Source organism: Vombatus ursinus, unplaced genomic scaffold (genome assembly GCF_900497805.2).
Source record: "Vombatus ursinus unplaced genomic scaffold, bare-nosed wombat genome assembly UNPS02015175.1, whole genome shotgun sequence".
Lineage (NCBI taxonomy): Eukaryota > Metazoa > Chordata > Mammalia > Diprotodontia > Vombatidae > Vombatus > Vombatus ursinus.
The window spans coordinates 16821466-16837051 of NW_020954953.1; the positions used below are offsets into that span (position 1 = coordinate 16821466).

The following is a 15586-nucleotide window of genomic DNA, read 5'->3' on the forward strand; positions in this document are numbered from 1 at the left end:
GAGAGAGAGAGAGAGAGAGAGAGAGAGAGAGAGAGAGAGAGAGAGAGGGAGTTCTTTAGTTTCAGGAAATAATAACAATACTAATAGCTCAGGCTTAATAGCCAAGGCTTTGCTTTTGGAGACCTTCAGTGAACCCACTACAATGAAGTAGACTCACTTATTAAGAGTTTTTTTTTTCTTACATAAAGCCTAAAAGTACTTCTCTCTGCAGTTCTACCCTCTGGGGGCCAAGCAAAACAAGTCTACTCCATCTTTCATGTGGCAGTCCTTTAAATATCTGAAGGTAGTGATTATGTCCCCTTTAAAATGTTTCTTCTCCAAGCTCCTTTAACCAATGCTTGTATGATATGCTTTCCATGTTTTTCATCATTGTAAGTGACCTCTTATGAATGCTCTACAGCTTATCAACATCTTTCCTAAAATGATGCCCAGAACTCAATACTTCAGATGTGGTCTGAGCAGGGAAGATCATAGTAGAAGTAATTACCTCCCAGTTGTTGTTGTTTACCCTTTGTTCTTGAAGAGGACCACGACATCAAGGAGGTGATGTCATGACATGCAAGTGAATTGGATTTAAGTGAGGAATGGCTGTGCAAAGTCACCACCTCACTTTGTCCTCCAGAGCCATCTGGGTCCAGTGACAATATATAGATCAGAATGACTGGAGATGGCTCTGGATGCAGTGGGATAAGCTAAGTCTTTAATAGGTCTCAGTTTGACTGAGGCAATGTCCATTCAGTGATTAAGGCTAGGAAACAAATGAGGCAGAGAATAGCCTCTTTTACCTAGTTGAGGGTGGGTTTTGGGGGCAGGGGAATCAACCTGGGAGGGGAAGACCCTCCAGGTTTCTGGCCAAAATAGAAACAAGTGCTATTTGCATTCACTCTGAGCCAATCAGGGCCCAAACAATGACCAAGTGTGACTTGGCCTGGGACCTATTGCTGGCCAATCAAAGACAGCCAGAGTGATTTGGGTTTAAGGCATGGTCCTCTAGCCTGTAAACCCCAAGATATCTTGCATCTTGTTAGATTTCAGTGATCAAAATGCACATTCCTTTGGGTAGATCACCTGAAGGTAAGGGTATGATACCTTTTTTGGACAGAGGGAAGGCAATGGAAGGCAAGGGAAGGGAAGGGAAGGGTATATCCTCAACTTCTTGACTTCTTATTGATTAGGTGGGATTCTGAGGCTTTTTTTGGGGGGGAAGGTACTCTGGAAACAGAATTCTAGGTCTTTTTAATGTACTTCTAGAGCTTGACATTAATGCAAAAGGCTATGTGTGGACTAGACATTGCTATTTTGAGGAACCACAGGGAAATTATCTTTCCTATGGCACAATTATCTGTCTCTGGGTAGAAAAACAGAGAGCACCTGCTCAACTTGCCATATTCTATTGTATATTAGTCATTCCCAACTCTATACTACTATCATGTGCCTTTCTGTCTTCTTAATCAAGTACAAAAGACTATGAAATGTTTAGGTTTTGCCCAGCTTGGAGAAAACACTTCCTAGGGAATGTACCTATGGTCAGAGACTATAAAAAATAAAAAAATGTTTTGCCTAAATAAGAATTTACAGAGTTAGTGAATCAAGTTTTCAATAGTACTGTTGCTTCCTTTTACACGTTACCAAGGAAAATTTTGACAAAAGTAAAAAAGCTACCATTTCATAATAGACAGCAAATTGAACCTTAAGTTGACAGATCTGAGTTCTAGCAGGTGCTGGTGAGACCTTACTTGCTCAGGGATGAATCTCAGGATATTATGGATCCCAGCTCTCATCTCTGAATTTCACGTATGCAGTTCAACAGAAATTTCTGGAGGCCCTGAAGGTAAAGTGCAGCTTGCAAATCACTGTGATTGACTGGCATATGATATCATGGAGAGAAAAGATAAACTGTGTTCCATGTAACTCAGTGAAGCCCTTTTAAGTGAAGACCAAAAAAGGATTTTATAGAGACATTCTCACATGAAATGATATCTGTTCATTTCTTTGTCAGGACAGTGATAAAGACCAGGAAGAGCATGGCTTTGAATTTTGCAAACAAACCAATCTGTTGTACAGGAAGGGGCTCAATTTGAACTGATTTTCAGATCTGCTGTTGGAGTTCAGTCTAGATACTTAGTTATCTGAGGTCCCAGTTTCCTCATCTGTAAAATGAATGGATTGGATTAGGCAAACAGAGGTTAAGTGACTTGCCCAACTTCATATAGCTAGTAAGTATCTGAGGCTAGATTCGAACTCAGATCTTCTTGACTCCAGGCCTGACTTAGCAAAGGTAACAGAATTCTGGTACTACAATGCTCTTTTTTCCTCATGGAGTCTATTTGTAGACTGTTCCCCACCCAATGCCTCTGCTGGGCGATTTGCTTAGTTGGGATCCCAACATCTATTTATCTTTCCACATCTCAATTCTGGATTGCCACGACGAGCGCTCTTTTGAGTCCGTAGCTAGCTCTCTTTTTTGCTGCCAGAGGTTCCAACTCCTTGAAGTTGCTTGAACATAGCATTGCAGTGTCCACATCTGTGTGGAGAGTGTATATCTCTGCCACCTGCTGGATATGTTGTCTGGTGTTGGTCAAGTAGTTGTGCTCTAAGGTACCATGGCCGATGGAAAGGTGGAGAGGACAAAGAAATCCTTTTCACTTTCTACAGGGATTGCACTTCTTCATTTCTCAACAGGCTTCACTCTGGACTTCTCTGTCATGCCCCACAAGCCTCTGAATCCTAGAAGATCATTTCATCTCTGGAATCCACACTTTGAAAGTACTCCCCTCCCCACTTCCCATCTCTCATCGTAAGCCTTAAGAAATATTTGTTGACGTACTGACACTCCACAAAGCCTCCTAACTTGGACTGATTCCAACTCTTGAACTCTTGACTGCTGTTTCCAGGGTTTAGCCTTAAAAGCCTCAAGGGGCCTGATCAATTTGCTCATCCAAACGCCAGGCTCTATTTGAATTGATTTCCTTCATGTTCTTCAAATACGGTTCTTCTTCTTCATGAAGCCTTTCCTGGTTTCCCTGCTTCTATTGCAGCTCCTCTCAAAACCATCTTGTTTTCATTTTGTATAAGTAACACCTCGTTCAGGCAGCTAGGTGGCACAGTGGACAGAGTGCTAGGCCTGAAGTCAGGAAGACTCAACTTCATGAGTTCAAATCTGGCCTCAGACACTTACTAGCTGTATAACCTGGGTAAATCTCTTAACCCTGTTCGCCTCAGTTTCTTCATCTGTAAAATGAGCTGGAGAAGGAAATGGCAAACCACTCCAGTGTCTTTGCCAAGAAAACCTCAAATGGGGTCACAAACAGCAGACATGACTCAACAACAACAATAACAACTTACCAGATTGCTCTGACTAGGTGCAGATTCTTTTGGATTAAATCAAACAATCAGAACCTAGTATGAACAGAGATTTAGTTAAGGCACGAGAGGGAAATGAAGTGTTTTCAAATCTTACATATATAATCTGTATATATTTAAAGATGTACTTGTGGTCTTCTCATTAGAATATAAGCTCATTGAGGGCTAGATTGATTCCTCAGTTCAGAGACTACCTTGACTAATGATATAGCACTAGCCTCAGAGCCATGAATACTTGGGTTCAAGACCCACCTCTGACACTCATTGATTGGTCAAATCATTTAACTGTCCATTTGCTAAACTAGCAGTTCTCCCTGTGATCTGAGGACCCCTAGGGGTCCCTGAGGTCAGGTCAACACTATTTTCATAATAATACTAAGATGTTATTTGCCTATTAAAATAATTTTCCGTTTTTCAACTATATATTTTGAGGCCAGGTTTTCTTCATATACATGGCCCAAAACAACATCTCATAAGACTGAATACAGAAGCAGATAGAGAATCTAGCTGTCTTCTATTAAGCCAGATATTAAAGAGATTTGCAAAAAATATATAAAACAATCCATGTTTCTCATTTAATTTTAGTTTTGGGTAATATAATTACTTTTCACAAAATACTACATGTACATTAACATGTAATGAGTTTATTACATTATTTAAAAATGAAACAGATGTTTCAAAAATTATCAATTTTCATTTCTAATTCGGTAATCTTTAGGTATAACTCACATAAACAAAAGCTCTTTGGTGTACTCAGTAATTTTTTAAGAGTGTAAAGGGGTCCTGAGACCTGTTCTAGGCTACTCTCTAGGATTAAGGTGCTGAGAAGTTGCCTAACCTGCCCGGGTAGGGGAGCCTCTTTCTCATCTGGGAGTTGGCTATATGAATGAAATCACAGGTCCCAGTCACTAGCCCCACGTTCGCAAATGCTTGTTGATTAAGTAATTCATCAGAAACTGGTGTTCTCCTTCCAGAAAAGGGCCACAGAGGGTCAACAGCAAGTTAAAACATTAACGGCGAATTAACAGATCAATACCTCATTACCACTGTTATTCCCGATTCCCCCCCATATATCAGAGGTGGAGGAAATCAATTTTACAAAGACCAACTAAACAACCCCCCCCCCATACACCCAGATTTCTTTGACTCGAAGCATTGTGGAACCAACACATCCTTTTATAAGCTGGTATTTCTCAAGCTAGATGCCCAAACTTATTAAGAACAAACTATAACGAGATCAACCCCATTCCACTACAGAGACCCTTGTAGAGGGACCAAGTAAAGGCTTCCTTGTCTGTGCAGGGCAACTGGGCACGTCTGCAGTACTGCCCATTGCCCTGCAGAGATCACCACTGCCCAGCTCCCAGGCTCGCGAAGGAGCGGAGGCTACCTCCTGACAGTCAGCGCGGGACACTCTGGCCCACCCGCGCAGACATCTATGATTTCCTAACCACCCCCCTCCCCCCCTACATCTTCCATCCACCTTCCCAGCCTTTCTGTGGCGGCGGCTGTCCGGCCGCCAGGGGGCGCGCTCGCCGCCGCTGCTGCCGCTCTCCGAGCTGCGCTGCCAGATCGCGTCCGCCATATTGGCTGCCGCAGCTGCCGCCGCCAGCCCCGCTGCCGCCACAGCCCCTGCCGCCTTTGCCTCTTCCTCCTCCTCTACAGCCGCCGCCGCCGCCGCCGCCCTTCTGATTCCTGTGTCCCGAGCGGTGGGGAGGAGAAGCGGGAGCCGGTCGGAGAAGGAGGAGGAGGAGGGGGTAGAAGGGGGTGGAGAGTGTGGGGAGAAGGAGGGAGCAGAGGGTGGAGAAGAGAGGCCGAGCGCGGGGCGGAGAAGAGCAGGAGCCGCGGCGGCTCGGCCCCTCCCCCGCCCGCCCCGGCTGCGCTTCTGTTCCCCAGCCCGGAGCTCCGCTCGTCCCAGCGGCCATGCCGAGGCCTCGCCGTCCCTGAGGGAGCCCGCCCCCTCCCCCCTTCCCCTCTATCCCCACCTCGGCCGCAGCGCCTTCGACCGCTCCCCGGCTCCCCTGGGCGGCCCCTGGCCCAGTCCCCTCTCTCTAGGCCGCCGCCGCCGCCGCCTCTTCCGCCACCGGGCGCTGGGGCCTTCGCACCGACAACATGGAGGCCGTGAAAACCTTCAACAGCGAAGTACGTATAGCAGGCCGGACCCCAGCCTTCTCCTCCTTACCCCGTGGGAAGGGCAGCGGGTAGGGACCCGGGCAGTCGGGGTGCGGGAAAGGGGGGGTGCCTAGGCTGCCCCTCCCCCTCAGCTCTCGGTGGGAGGAGGGACTCCTGGGCCCCGGGCCGGGGATGGGGATGGGGGGCTGGAGGCTTTGGCGCGTCCACTTAAATGTCCTTGGGCTTGGAGTGAAGACCAAAGCACCCAACGCACCCCTAAGACCGACGGGGTTCGTTTCTAGTAGTTAATTCTTCACCCCCAACCTCCATTCTCTTCTCTCCCTTCTTATTCCCCCCTCCCCCTTTTCCCAGGACCAGGCTCAGGGCCCCAGGGACCTTGGTGGCTCGAACTAGATAAAGGGTCCGATTTTCGAGGGGGGTTATTTTAAGGGGCTAGAGAATCTGTCCACGGGGGTGGTGATCGGTTGTGGTCCCATTACACGTTGTGTTTATTACTGGGATGCTGTTGACTAGGTAACGTGCCACCCAGAGAACCATGCAAAGGGGATGGAGGATAAGGAGGAGAGGTTATTCTGCAATTCCCTCCATCTTTCTCTTCCTTTTCTACCCCCTGCCCCCCCCAACACACACCAGGAAATAACACGGAAATGGTGAGAGAGGCCTGTGTATCACTGTGTCTGCTAGGGAGGAGGATGCTGAGGTAGAAAGCAGAAGCATCTCACAGGGGATATCTCAGATATAAAGATACCTAAAGGTTATGTGACTGTTAACAGGTCCACTTGGATTAGTTATTTCATTATCTGTTTCACTGATTCTGCTAATCTGAAGAAAGACTTGGTTAGATTCCTGAAGAATTATTTTCTGTTATAATTAAACTTGACAAAAAAAATCAAAAGCAAGCATTTTGTTACAGCATACTAGGAAATGTATTAGTTCAAATAAATATGTACATGACTTAGGATACTTTGGCTTACATATATGCACATGAAAACAAAGTGCTTTATCAGGAGGTCTGTGTATTTAAAGAAAATTGCACCTTGTCCACTTTTAGTTTCCTAGTTTGGCATTTATTTTGCAAGAGGTTTAATGTCTATTACTACATGTAACTTGAGCAGTTATTTTACTAAAGTAAGGCAAACATTTCCCATGATATTAATGCTAACCTATATAATCACTCATGTTACTATGATATTTTAAGTAAGAAAGAACTTAAAATACTCTTAACAGCTTTAGTTTATTTAATTGTTTCCACTTTTTAAAAAATGTCCCATTTAGTGCTGGGAAAATGTGCTTTTTGTCCATTTAGGAAAGTAGGCCAAAAATGAACTTGGACAACTCTTATAGAAACAGTCTTTCCATAGTAGGACAGAGTGTAATGGAATTATATGGAAAAAAAAAAGCTCTGAATTTTTTTCATGTCAGCAAGTATTCATTAAATACTTACTATGTGCAAGGTACTGAATCAAGAATTGACAGTATGACAGAATTTATATTCACTGATTAGACTAGAGGAATTGAAAAATGTTATTAGAGAAGACTTTCAGGATTTTCTTCCCAAATTCATGGCTATCTAGTGTGACCACTACATTTAGAAGGTTGTAGTTGACACTGGGTAGTGATATTAAAAAGCTTTGAAAGCTTTTTAGATTGAAAAGTACTTTACAGATACTATATACTATTAATATTTATTAATATTTTAACATACCTTGCATAGATAAACAATAACTTTAAACACTTTTTCGTTAGTGTTTAGAACACGAAATATTGCTTTAAGAATGGAGAAAAACTTACTGAAACCCTTTAACTTATTTTTACCTGGATATAATAAAACAATATATCCTTAGGTGTGTGGGGATTGCCAAATTGTGCCCCCAAAACATTTAAGTGACAGTTATACAGGTTGTGGGTTCCTTTACATAATAAATTTAACCAAATTGTTTGTATTCCTTATTAGGATAAGTCAGAAATTTAGAACATTATTAAAGGACACAGTTACATAGAGATGTCCTAAGTTTTCAGTGTAGCAGTAAAATAGCAACAAGACATTTGATCTCTAGCACTTTTCTTTCAAGGAGTTCAAAGCATCTCACACAATCTATGTGTAGTTATTTTGTAACAAAATATTTTAATTTTTGCTTTCCATTTGAAAATGAGATAAAATTGAATCTGTCTGAATTTTAAAATTAAGAATAAGAATTGATCAGGCTCCAGAGTTGAGGAAATTTTATAAATCTGAAATGCTGCTGTTATGCCTTGAATCTGAATGCAGTTTCTATGAGCTTTTCTTGCCATATATGTTTCACTGTAAAATAAAATTTGTCATGTTGTTCAGTGAATTTTTTTAAAGAATGTCAGATAGTGATAATTACTCAATAATTAACATTTTCTTTCAGTTTTATTTAAAAAAATTATAAATTTAAAAAATGTCATTTTGGAAGACATCAGTTTATTGGGAGTTTTCCTTTAAACTGAGACCTTTAGAAGTTTTCTTTAATCTACTAGATTTGATGGCCTCAGTCAAGTTTTGGTGAAAGAAATGTAGTTGAGTGTAGTGTTGAGGTACAGAAACTTAGGGGTCAGAATTTTATCTCTAGCTATTGACTGGCATGTAACTTTGATAGTTATTTTTGAACTTCTAGTCCTGTAGATGAAATAAAATGAAAGTTAAAAATAGAAAATAGCTGTTAAAAATAGAAAATAGTTGCTTCCCAACTTTTTCAGTGGCTGACAGACTACTAGTACTCTTTCTTTTGGAATAAGGAGAGGAAACTACTAATAACACAACTGATGATAGAATATCTATTTTTATTTTGAGCCACTTGGTAAACTTATGTTTATCTAAAATTTAAATGGGATTGAGGCCCTACATTTGATCAATCATTGCCTATGATGCTAGCTAGCTTTGAGCTAAGTTAAAGTTTCTAATTACTACTTCCCATCTTGTAAAGGACAGTCTCCCTAATCCTCTCTCCCAAGTTGCTATGAGGTAGGGTCAAAATGCTTTAGGTAAGTCTGTGGGTAAAATGATTTCTGTAATCCACTGTCCTGTTGAGCCACTGTAACAGTTGCTGGGTGTGTGTGTCTGTGTTTAGGGGAGGTTATTGTTGTTGCATTGGGATGAGGAAATCATCTGGGGGCCATGCTTTTGTTAAAAGGTGTTTCACATGTAAGACCACTTGAATTTATGTTTCTGAAGACTCTCCTTGATCGCTGATGCTATATAATATGGCATATGTATGTGAATACACACATGTACATCATGTATGTACATATATGTATATGTATACACACATGTACATACATACATGTATATACCCACACACTATATGGTAGTACTAACTGGGTGTTTCTTATTGTGATAGGAAAGTAAAAGAAAAAGGCATGATCTTTGCATTTCATCTCTTAGTCTTGTGGGAGAACACTTGTATGTGTGAAACAGCTTTGGCTACTTAAAGTATTATACACTAAAAACAAATGCAAAATGAAATAATACTAATTCAGTGAGTTGGGTAGGCTTAGTCAGGGCCTTGACTTCCTCGAATATTAGAGTTTTAAGCTAGCTGGTTGTTGAATTTTTGTTCTCAGGAGGTTTTCTAAGATAGCATGTGCTCAATTTCATCTGTTACATATCTTTTGCTGTTTTTATTTGCCCCTCATTTCTCTCACTGCTTTGAGTATACTGAGTTGTACAGTTTTAGTTGAGGTGTGAGATTATTGGGTTTCCATGAAATAGGAAGCATTTTAGAAGAATCTGGAAGTTGGTTTTTATATATACATATATATATATACACCCACACATACACACATATACATATATATCTATATATACGTACACACATGTACTCACACACACACATTTGTTTTAATCAGATGTCAAAATCTAATGATCCTCCAGGTTCTTTGGATCCACTGAGCTCTCAGATTCTTTCTTCCAGGACTTTAAGTTAGCAAAACAACTTAATAGCATGGTTACTTCTAGGGCTAAGAACTCCAGAACCGGCATGCCATATGATATTTCCATTGCACTTCCCACTGTTCTGCTGTCTGTATCTTCATAGCTAGCCCCAAAGTATAACCTATCTCCAATTCCATAAACAGAGTCTGCACTATGACTTTAATTTGGGTATTTTTCCAGAGCCCCACAGCATCTACATCTGGCTTTGGGGGGAGGTGATAGATATGAAATGAATTGATAGGAAAAAAATGAACAACATCAATGAAATTACTGCAAGGGAACATGAAATTTATGTACAGTTTATACATTAAAATGGCATATATAAAGAAAATTCAGAGAAGTACTGAAATTTTGAAATTATATTTCATTTTTCCTTAATTTCATGGTAGTTTATGGTCTACACCATGTCCATCACCTTTTTTTCTTGTCTTGTTTATTAAAATGATATGGGAATGGAATGATTCCAGTGTATGGATTTTCTTGTTTGCTGAAGGTTAAACAGAAACTCTTTTTTAAAAAATGTTCTAGGTAGTAGTATAGTCCAAGAAGAATTATGTTTGTGGTCAGGAAACCATAGTTCAATTCTAGCTCTGTAACTCAAGTCACAGTTTCTCTTTGGGCCTCAGTTTACTCATCTGCAAAATGAGAAATTGAATTAGACACTCTTCCTTCTAATCATAAAACTCATTGATTCAGAAATATAATTTATTTCTTTGATTGTGAATTCTGTATCATCTTAGTCATTCTGATTTTTATTGAACAGTATACTAGATGAAGAATGGTATAGGGAAACTGGAAGTTAAAAAAATTCATGATGTTCCATAGGAAAGGATTCCTGAGATTAGATAGTAATTTTCCTTTTCTGAAATTAGAATATATAAATTGCATTTCATCGATGGTTTCACAAAACAGGATTTTATTGTATTACGGATATTAATACATTATTCTTTTCTTGATCAGAACTTTTTCCTTGGTTGTTTTTCCCCCCAGCATAACATTTATGTGGAGTAAAAACTTTTTTTTTTTCATAATGTTCCATCAACCAGAAATACTTTATCAGTTCTGCCACCATATCTCCATTTACAATAAAATAATTAATGTTAGGTAAAGATACGGAAGTACTGTAAGATCCTTATATGCTACCTCAGTCCTGAAAGAAAGATTAAATTGCGTTCATTGTAATTCATGTTAAATGTATTGCATTCTAAAATTCTAAAAAAATGGTAATGCAGATATGGCACATAGTAATTTCTTACCAAAATATTTGATTAACTATAACATTCACTAATTATTCCAGATTAGTCCAGTTTTAGTTTCTGGGGGGGGGTGGTTAAGGGGAAGACCTCTATATTGGTTAAGAATGAATGGTGATACTGCTTTTTACAATTTTAGATTTCTCTTTGTAGAGCTAGTTTTACTGTCATTGGGTTTATTTCTAGCTCATATGGCTGTGGCCTTGAACTTTGGCTGAGCCCCGTGAACTCCTAGGTGAGGTCATTTTGTAGGTTTATTTTCTCAACATCTCTCTCTGCTCCTCTCTCTCAGGATTGTGCCTCTACTCCTGCTTGTACAGACTGCTTTTTCCAGCAGCATGGACACGAGAAGCATAGTAAGACCAATGCAACCCACATAAGGCAGACCATATGGAAAATGTTGGGTTTAGAACTAGTAATAAGATGGTACTTTACTTATATGGGCCATAGTTGGGAAATTGAAGACCTATAACTTTTATCACTTGAATTGAGGGGAGGATATTCAGGAAATTTGTTGTGTAATTTCTTTTTTAAAAAATGGGCTAAGCACAGGAAGAGTATTGCTACTTAATAGTGATATGTGAATACCTGTAAATACTTGTTCTGTCTGCTTGCATTCTGTTCCATAGCATAGCTTTACTGATCATTTAGTTGTTTGGTATTCAGTATTAATATACATCTCATCTTTTGTGAAAACATGCAAAGATGTCATGAAGTTCATTTCAGTATTACATTTTTCCAGTACTGGTAAAACTGTTTAAAAATCCAGTGAAGAGATGCGGAAATATTTGTAAATCCTAAAATTGTCCCTTTCCTGTTTTCTTTAAAGACTTGTTTGAAGTATTGATTTTTTTTTTTTAATTACAGAAAAGCAGATTGTACCAGAAGTGTTATAATGAGGCATGCTTATGAGAAAAATAGCAATAAATTACCATTTTCGTATATGAAGAGGTTTAATTAAAATTTTCATTGATACCAAACTATTGTGATTACATTTTGTTATTTCTATTGTTAGCTTTGTTTTTGATCATTCTGATTTATTTTTTACAAATTTTGCCTGGGAATGATCATAGATTTCTGTGACACATGGCAATTTTATTACCTAATTTTAAACTTAGGGAATGAATTTGGTGTGTCACTTGAAAACATGGGATTATAGAATTTTAAGGAATTTTCAGATTCACACATACCAAATTCATTCTTTGCTTTACCAGTTCTTAATTTTAATATTTTGTTGAAAAAGGAGGTCATAATACTGCTTGAGTTTGGGTTCCCTTTCACCCTTATTTTCTAGGATTGTGTAGAGTTAATGAGTACTCTAGAGCCAGTGTGATTGTCAAGCAAGAACTCTAATATAGGATAGAGGATATTTCATTGTTTGGTGCTGATGGCATTATTCTACTCTCCTGTGTTGGTATAAATGTCTCTGTCTGCTACCTATATTAACAACCTATATTTCTACCTCCAGTCTGCCTATCATGTCCCTTTTAGGGACTGGGTATACGAGACATGAGTGTAGGGGTACTGTTTTGCTTTAAGACAGAGGTCAATGGAAAAGAGTAAATTATATAAAGTTATACTTTATAGTCATCTTGTATATTATGGGATGGTTATACTTGTTATTTCTGAAGGCTCACATTCATATAAAATTATTGCTTCAGGATATATTTTGTATTTATGAATGATGAAAGTTATGTTTCCAATTAATATGTGAAATTAAGGGCAAATAAAATTATATGTAGCACTTAGCAAACATTTAAGTCCCATGTAAATGCTAGATATTGTTAATAAGTCTGGATAATTCTATATCCAAGTGTTAAGGTGGGCTTCAGATTTAGGAATTTGAAAGAATGAAGTACTAGGTTAATTTTTAGTGTGGTTTAAAGGTGGTTTTAGTTTCTCCAAATGTATCAAGGAATTTGGTCAGCATACTCGCCTTTAAAAAAGGCCACATGGCATAGTGGATAGAAGGCTGGATATAGATTCAAGTCTTTAGACACTAGCTGTGTGGCAGTAGGCCATAGGCAAATTACTTCTCACTGCATCAGGTACTTAAAGTTCTGGGTGTGTCACCCATCTGCTTTGGGACAGGAAGTTTTCTCACTGAGAGTTTCCCTACACAGATGAAATCATAGGTCCAGGACTGGGTTAAAACAAACCTTGGAAATGCTGTTTTTATTATATTTGAGATGAATCTTAGTAACTGATTTATTTAAACTCCCAGGTTGAATGTTAAGGCTGAAATTTTGGGGTATTATCTATGTTTACTATTATCTTTATGTACTAGGATTCCCTGGTATCCATGTAATACTTAATTGAATGATCTCAGTGTTTCCAAATATATTCAGCTCTTAATCAATTGCTCACTTATTGAAATGGCATTAGATATGGCACAATATCAGCATGAACTCCCAAGTGTCTTAAAATGTTAACAGTTCCTTTGATTTCATTGTGATCTTATTTAATGTGACCTTGTTGACTATAATAAGCCATCTATATTATTATTATTCCAGTGGTGATATTGGTTCAATGATCAGGATCACTATATATGTCATAATAATAAGGATAACAATGGTAACAAGTTATTTCCTCTCTTGTTTTGACAAATGTAAAATTTGTTCATTTATAAATACTTTTCTATAACAAATACCTTCAGAGTCTTTAAGTATCTCATTTTTCATCTGTTTAAAAAGTATCTTTCATGTTGGCTAATTTCCTATGTAAAGTAAATGCCTTACATTTGTATAGTACTTTGTACTTTTTTAGAAAAGGTTTTTGAATATATTTAATGTAATCCTCACAATAACCCTCCTTTACAAATGAGAACAGGGCAGCTAGATGGTACTGAATAGAGCACTAAGCCTGGAGTCAGGAAGACTCATTTGAGTTAAAATCAGGCCTCACACTCTAGCTGTGTGATCCTAGGCAAGTCACTTAACCTTGTTTGCCTCAGTTTCCTCATCTGTAAAATGAGCTGGAGAAGGAAATGGTAAACCAGTCCAGTATCTTTGTCAAGAAAACGACTGAAAACAACTGAACAGATGAGAATATTAAGGCATGGAGTGACTTACCTAATCTATTTGTATACTTCATGAAAGAGGAAAAAAGCCTAGGTGTCTGCTTTGTTCCTTTTTTCATTATAACACAGCAGGCCTGTAGAGAGAAGCAGTGTTAGTAGGGAGAAATTTCACTGTTAGACTTGGAGTTAGGAAGACCTGAGTTTGAATCCTGCCCCAGGCACTCTCTAACTGTGTGATCCTGGGCAAGTCACTTAACCTCCCTGAGCCTCAGTTTCCTCATTTTTAAAATGAGAATAATAATAGCATCTACCTGTGAGCATCAAGTGAGTTAACACATATAAAGGGCATTGCAAAAGAAAATGCTATATAAATGCTGTTCTTGTTATTATTATTCATGGAGTCTCTAGCCCCACAGAATGAAATTTTGATTTTTAACATAGTACTTTCTACAACAAAACTTGTGAAAAAATTTCAGTCAAAAATATGGATTCACTAGTAGAGATTATTGTAATAGTTTAAGTTTAAAATATGTTGTTCCTTCTCTTACAGTAGTGCTGATAATTTATTGAGTACTGTTTCCAGTAATACTGATGGTTTTTAAGTAATCCATCCACATTATTTTGCCCAGTTTTGGATGGGAAGAACTGTAATCAATCATCCAGTGATTACTGTGTACAGGTAACTGTTGAATGCTGGTAGAGATACAGAGTTTAGATAAGACTTGGTCTTTGTCCTGGTGGAGCTTTGTAGTTTTGTAGACCATGTGCTCTGTGAAATTGAGTGAGGATGGGGGTGGGGATCAGGAAATGCTTTGTGAAAGATCTGGCTTTCATGGTGAGTTTTAAAGGATGACTAGATGAAAAGGGAGGAGACCATTTTAGGCATAGGGAACAGTGTGAGCAAGGGCATTGAAGGCTAGAGAATAGAAATGTTGAGGGGTGAGTGGTGCAGAGAACACTATAGTTTGGCTAGAGTGGCGAATGTTTTGATGAGAGGAAGATAATACAAGACATGAAAAGTGGGGTGGTACTTGGTTGTGGAGGGCCTTTCTTACCATTTTCTTAATTCTAATCTGGCTTCTAGCCTTATAATTCAACCTAAACGATCTTTAAAGTTACTATCAGTTCCTTAGTTACCAAATCCTGTGGCCTTTTCTCACACTTCATTCTTCTCGATGTCTCTGCAGCCTTTGATACTGTTGTTCCCTGTCTTCCTGATGCTTTCTTCTCTTTAGGTTTTCATGACACTGTTCTTCTGGTTCACTTCATACTTGTCTGAGTGCTCTGTCTCAGTTTCCTCTGCGGGATCTTCATCCAAGTGATGCCCACTAACCATGAATGTTCCTCAGGGCTAGGGCCTGTGCCTTCTCCTCCTTTTATACTATTTCACTTGGTGATCTTGTTAGTTCCCATGGATTCAGTTATCTGTCTATGATGCTGTTTCTCAATCTACCTATTTAGTTCCAAACTCTCTGATGTGAGACTTCTAGTCTCACATCTCCAGTTGCCTATTAGACATCTCCAACTAGCTGTCCCATAGATGTCTTAAATGATATGTCCAAAATGGGACTCATTATTTTCCCCCGAAAACCTTCACCTCTACTTAACTTCTCTGTTACTGTTGAGGCCACACCATCCTTCCATTTCCTCAGTCTCAAAACATAGGTGGTATCTTCATTTCTTCACTCACAGTCCCCCGTATACAATCTGTTGCCAACACCTGTTGATTTCACCTTTGCAACATCTCTCCTATGTGCCCCCTTCTTTGCTTTGTCACTGCCACCATCCTGGTGTAGTCTCTTATCACCACATCCCTGGACTTTTCCAACAGCCTTCTGGTTGGGCTCCCTTCCACAAGTCTCT

The 15586-nt window shown here is 39.2% G+C and overlaps 1 protein-coding gene across 4 annotated transcripts in view; it reads left to right on the top strand.

Moving 5' to 3' along the window:
* The first annotated feature begins 5399 nt into the window (after window positions 1-5399).
* LOC114031506 (protein SCAF8) overlaps window positions 5400-15586 on the top strand; it is a 209876-nt gene continuing 199689 nt past the window's right edge. For 2 of the 4 annotated variants that reach the window (XM_027846618.1, XM_027846619.1), the window contains exon 1: window positions 5400-5505. In XM_027846618.1, coding sequence (XP_027702419.1) covers window positions 5476-5505 — 30 coding nt within the window. In that variant the 5' untranslated portion in view covers window positions 5400-5475. Of the gene's footprint in view, window positions 5506-10996; window positions 11061-15586 lie in introns of those variants that run through there. The other 2 variants (XM_027846616.1, XM_027846620.1) reach the window with 2 other exon arrangements.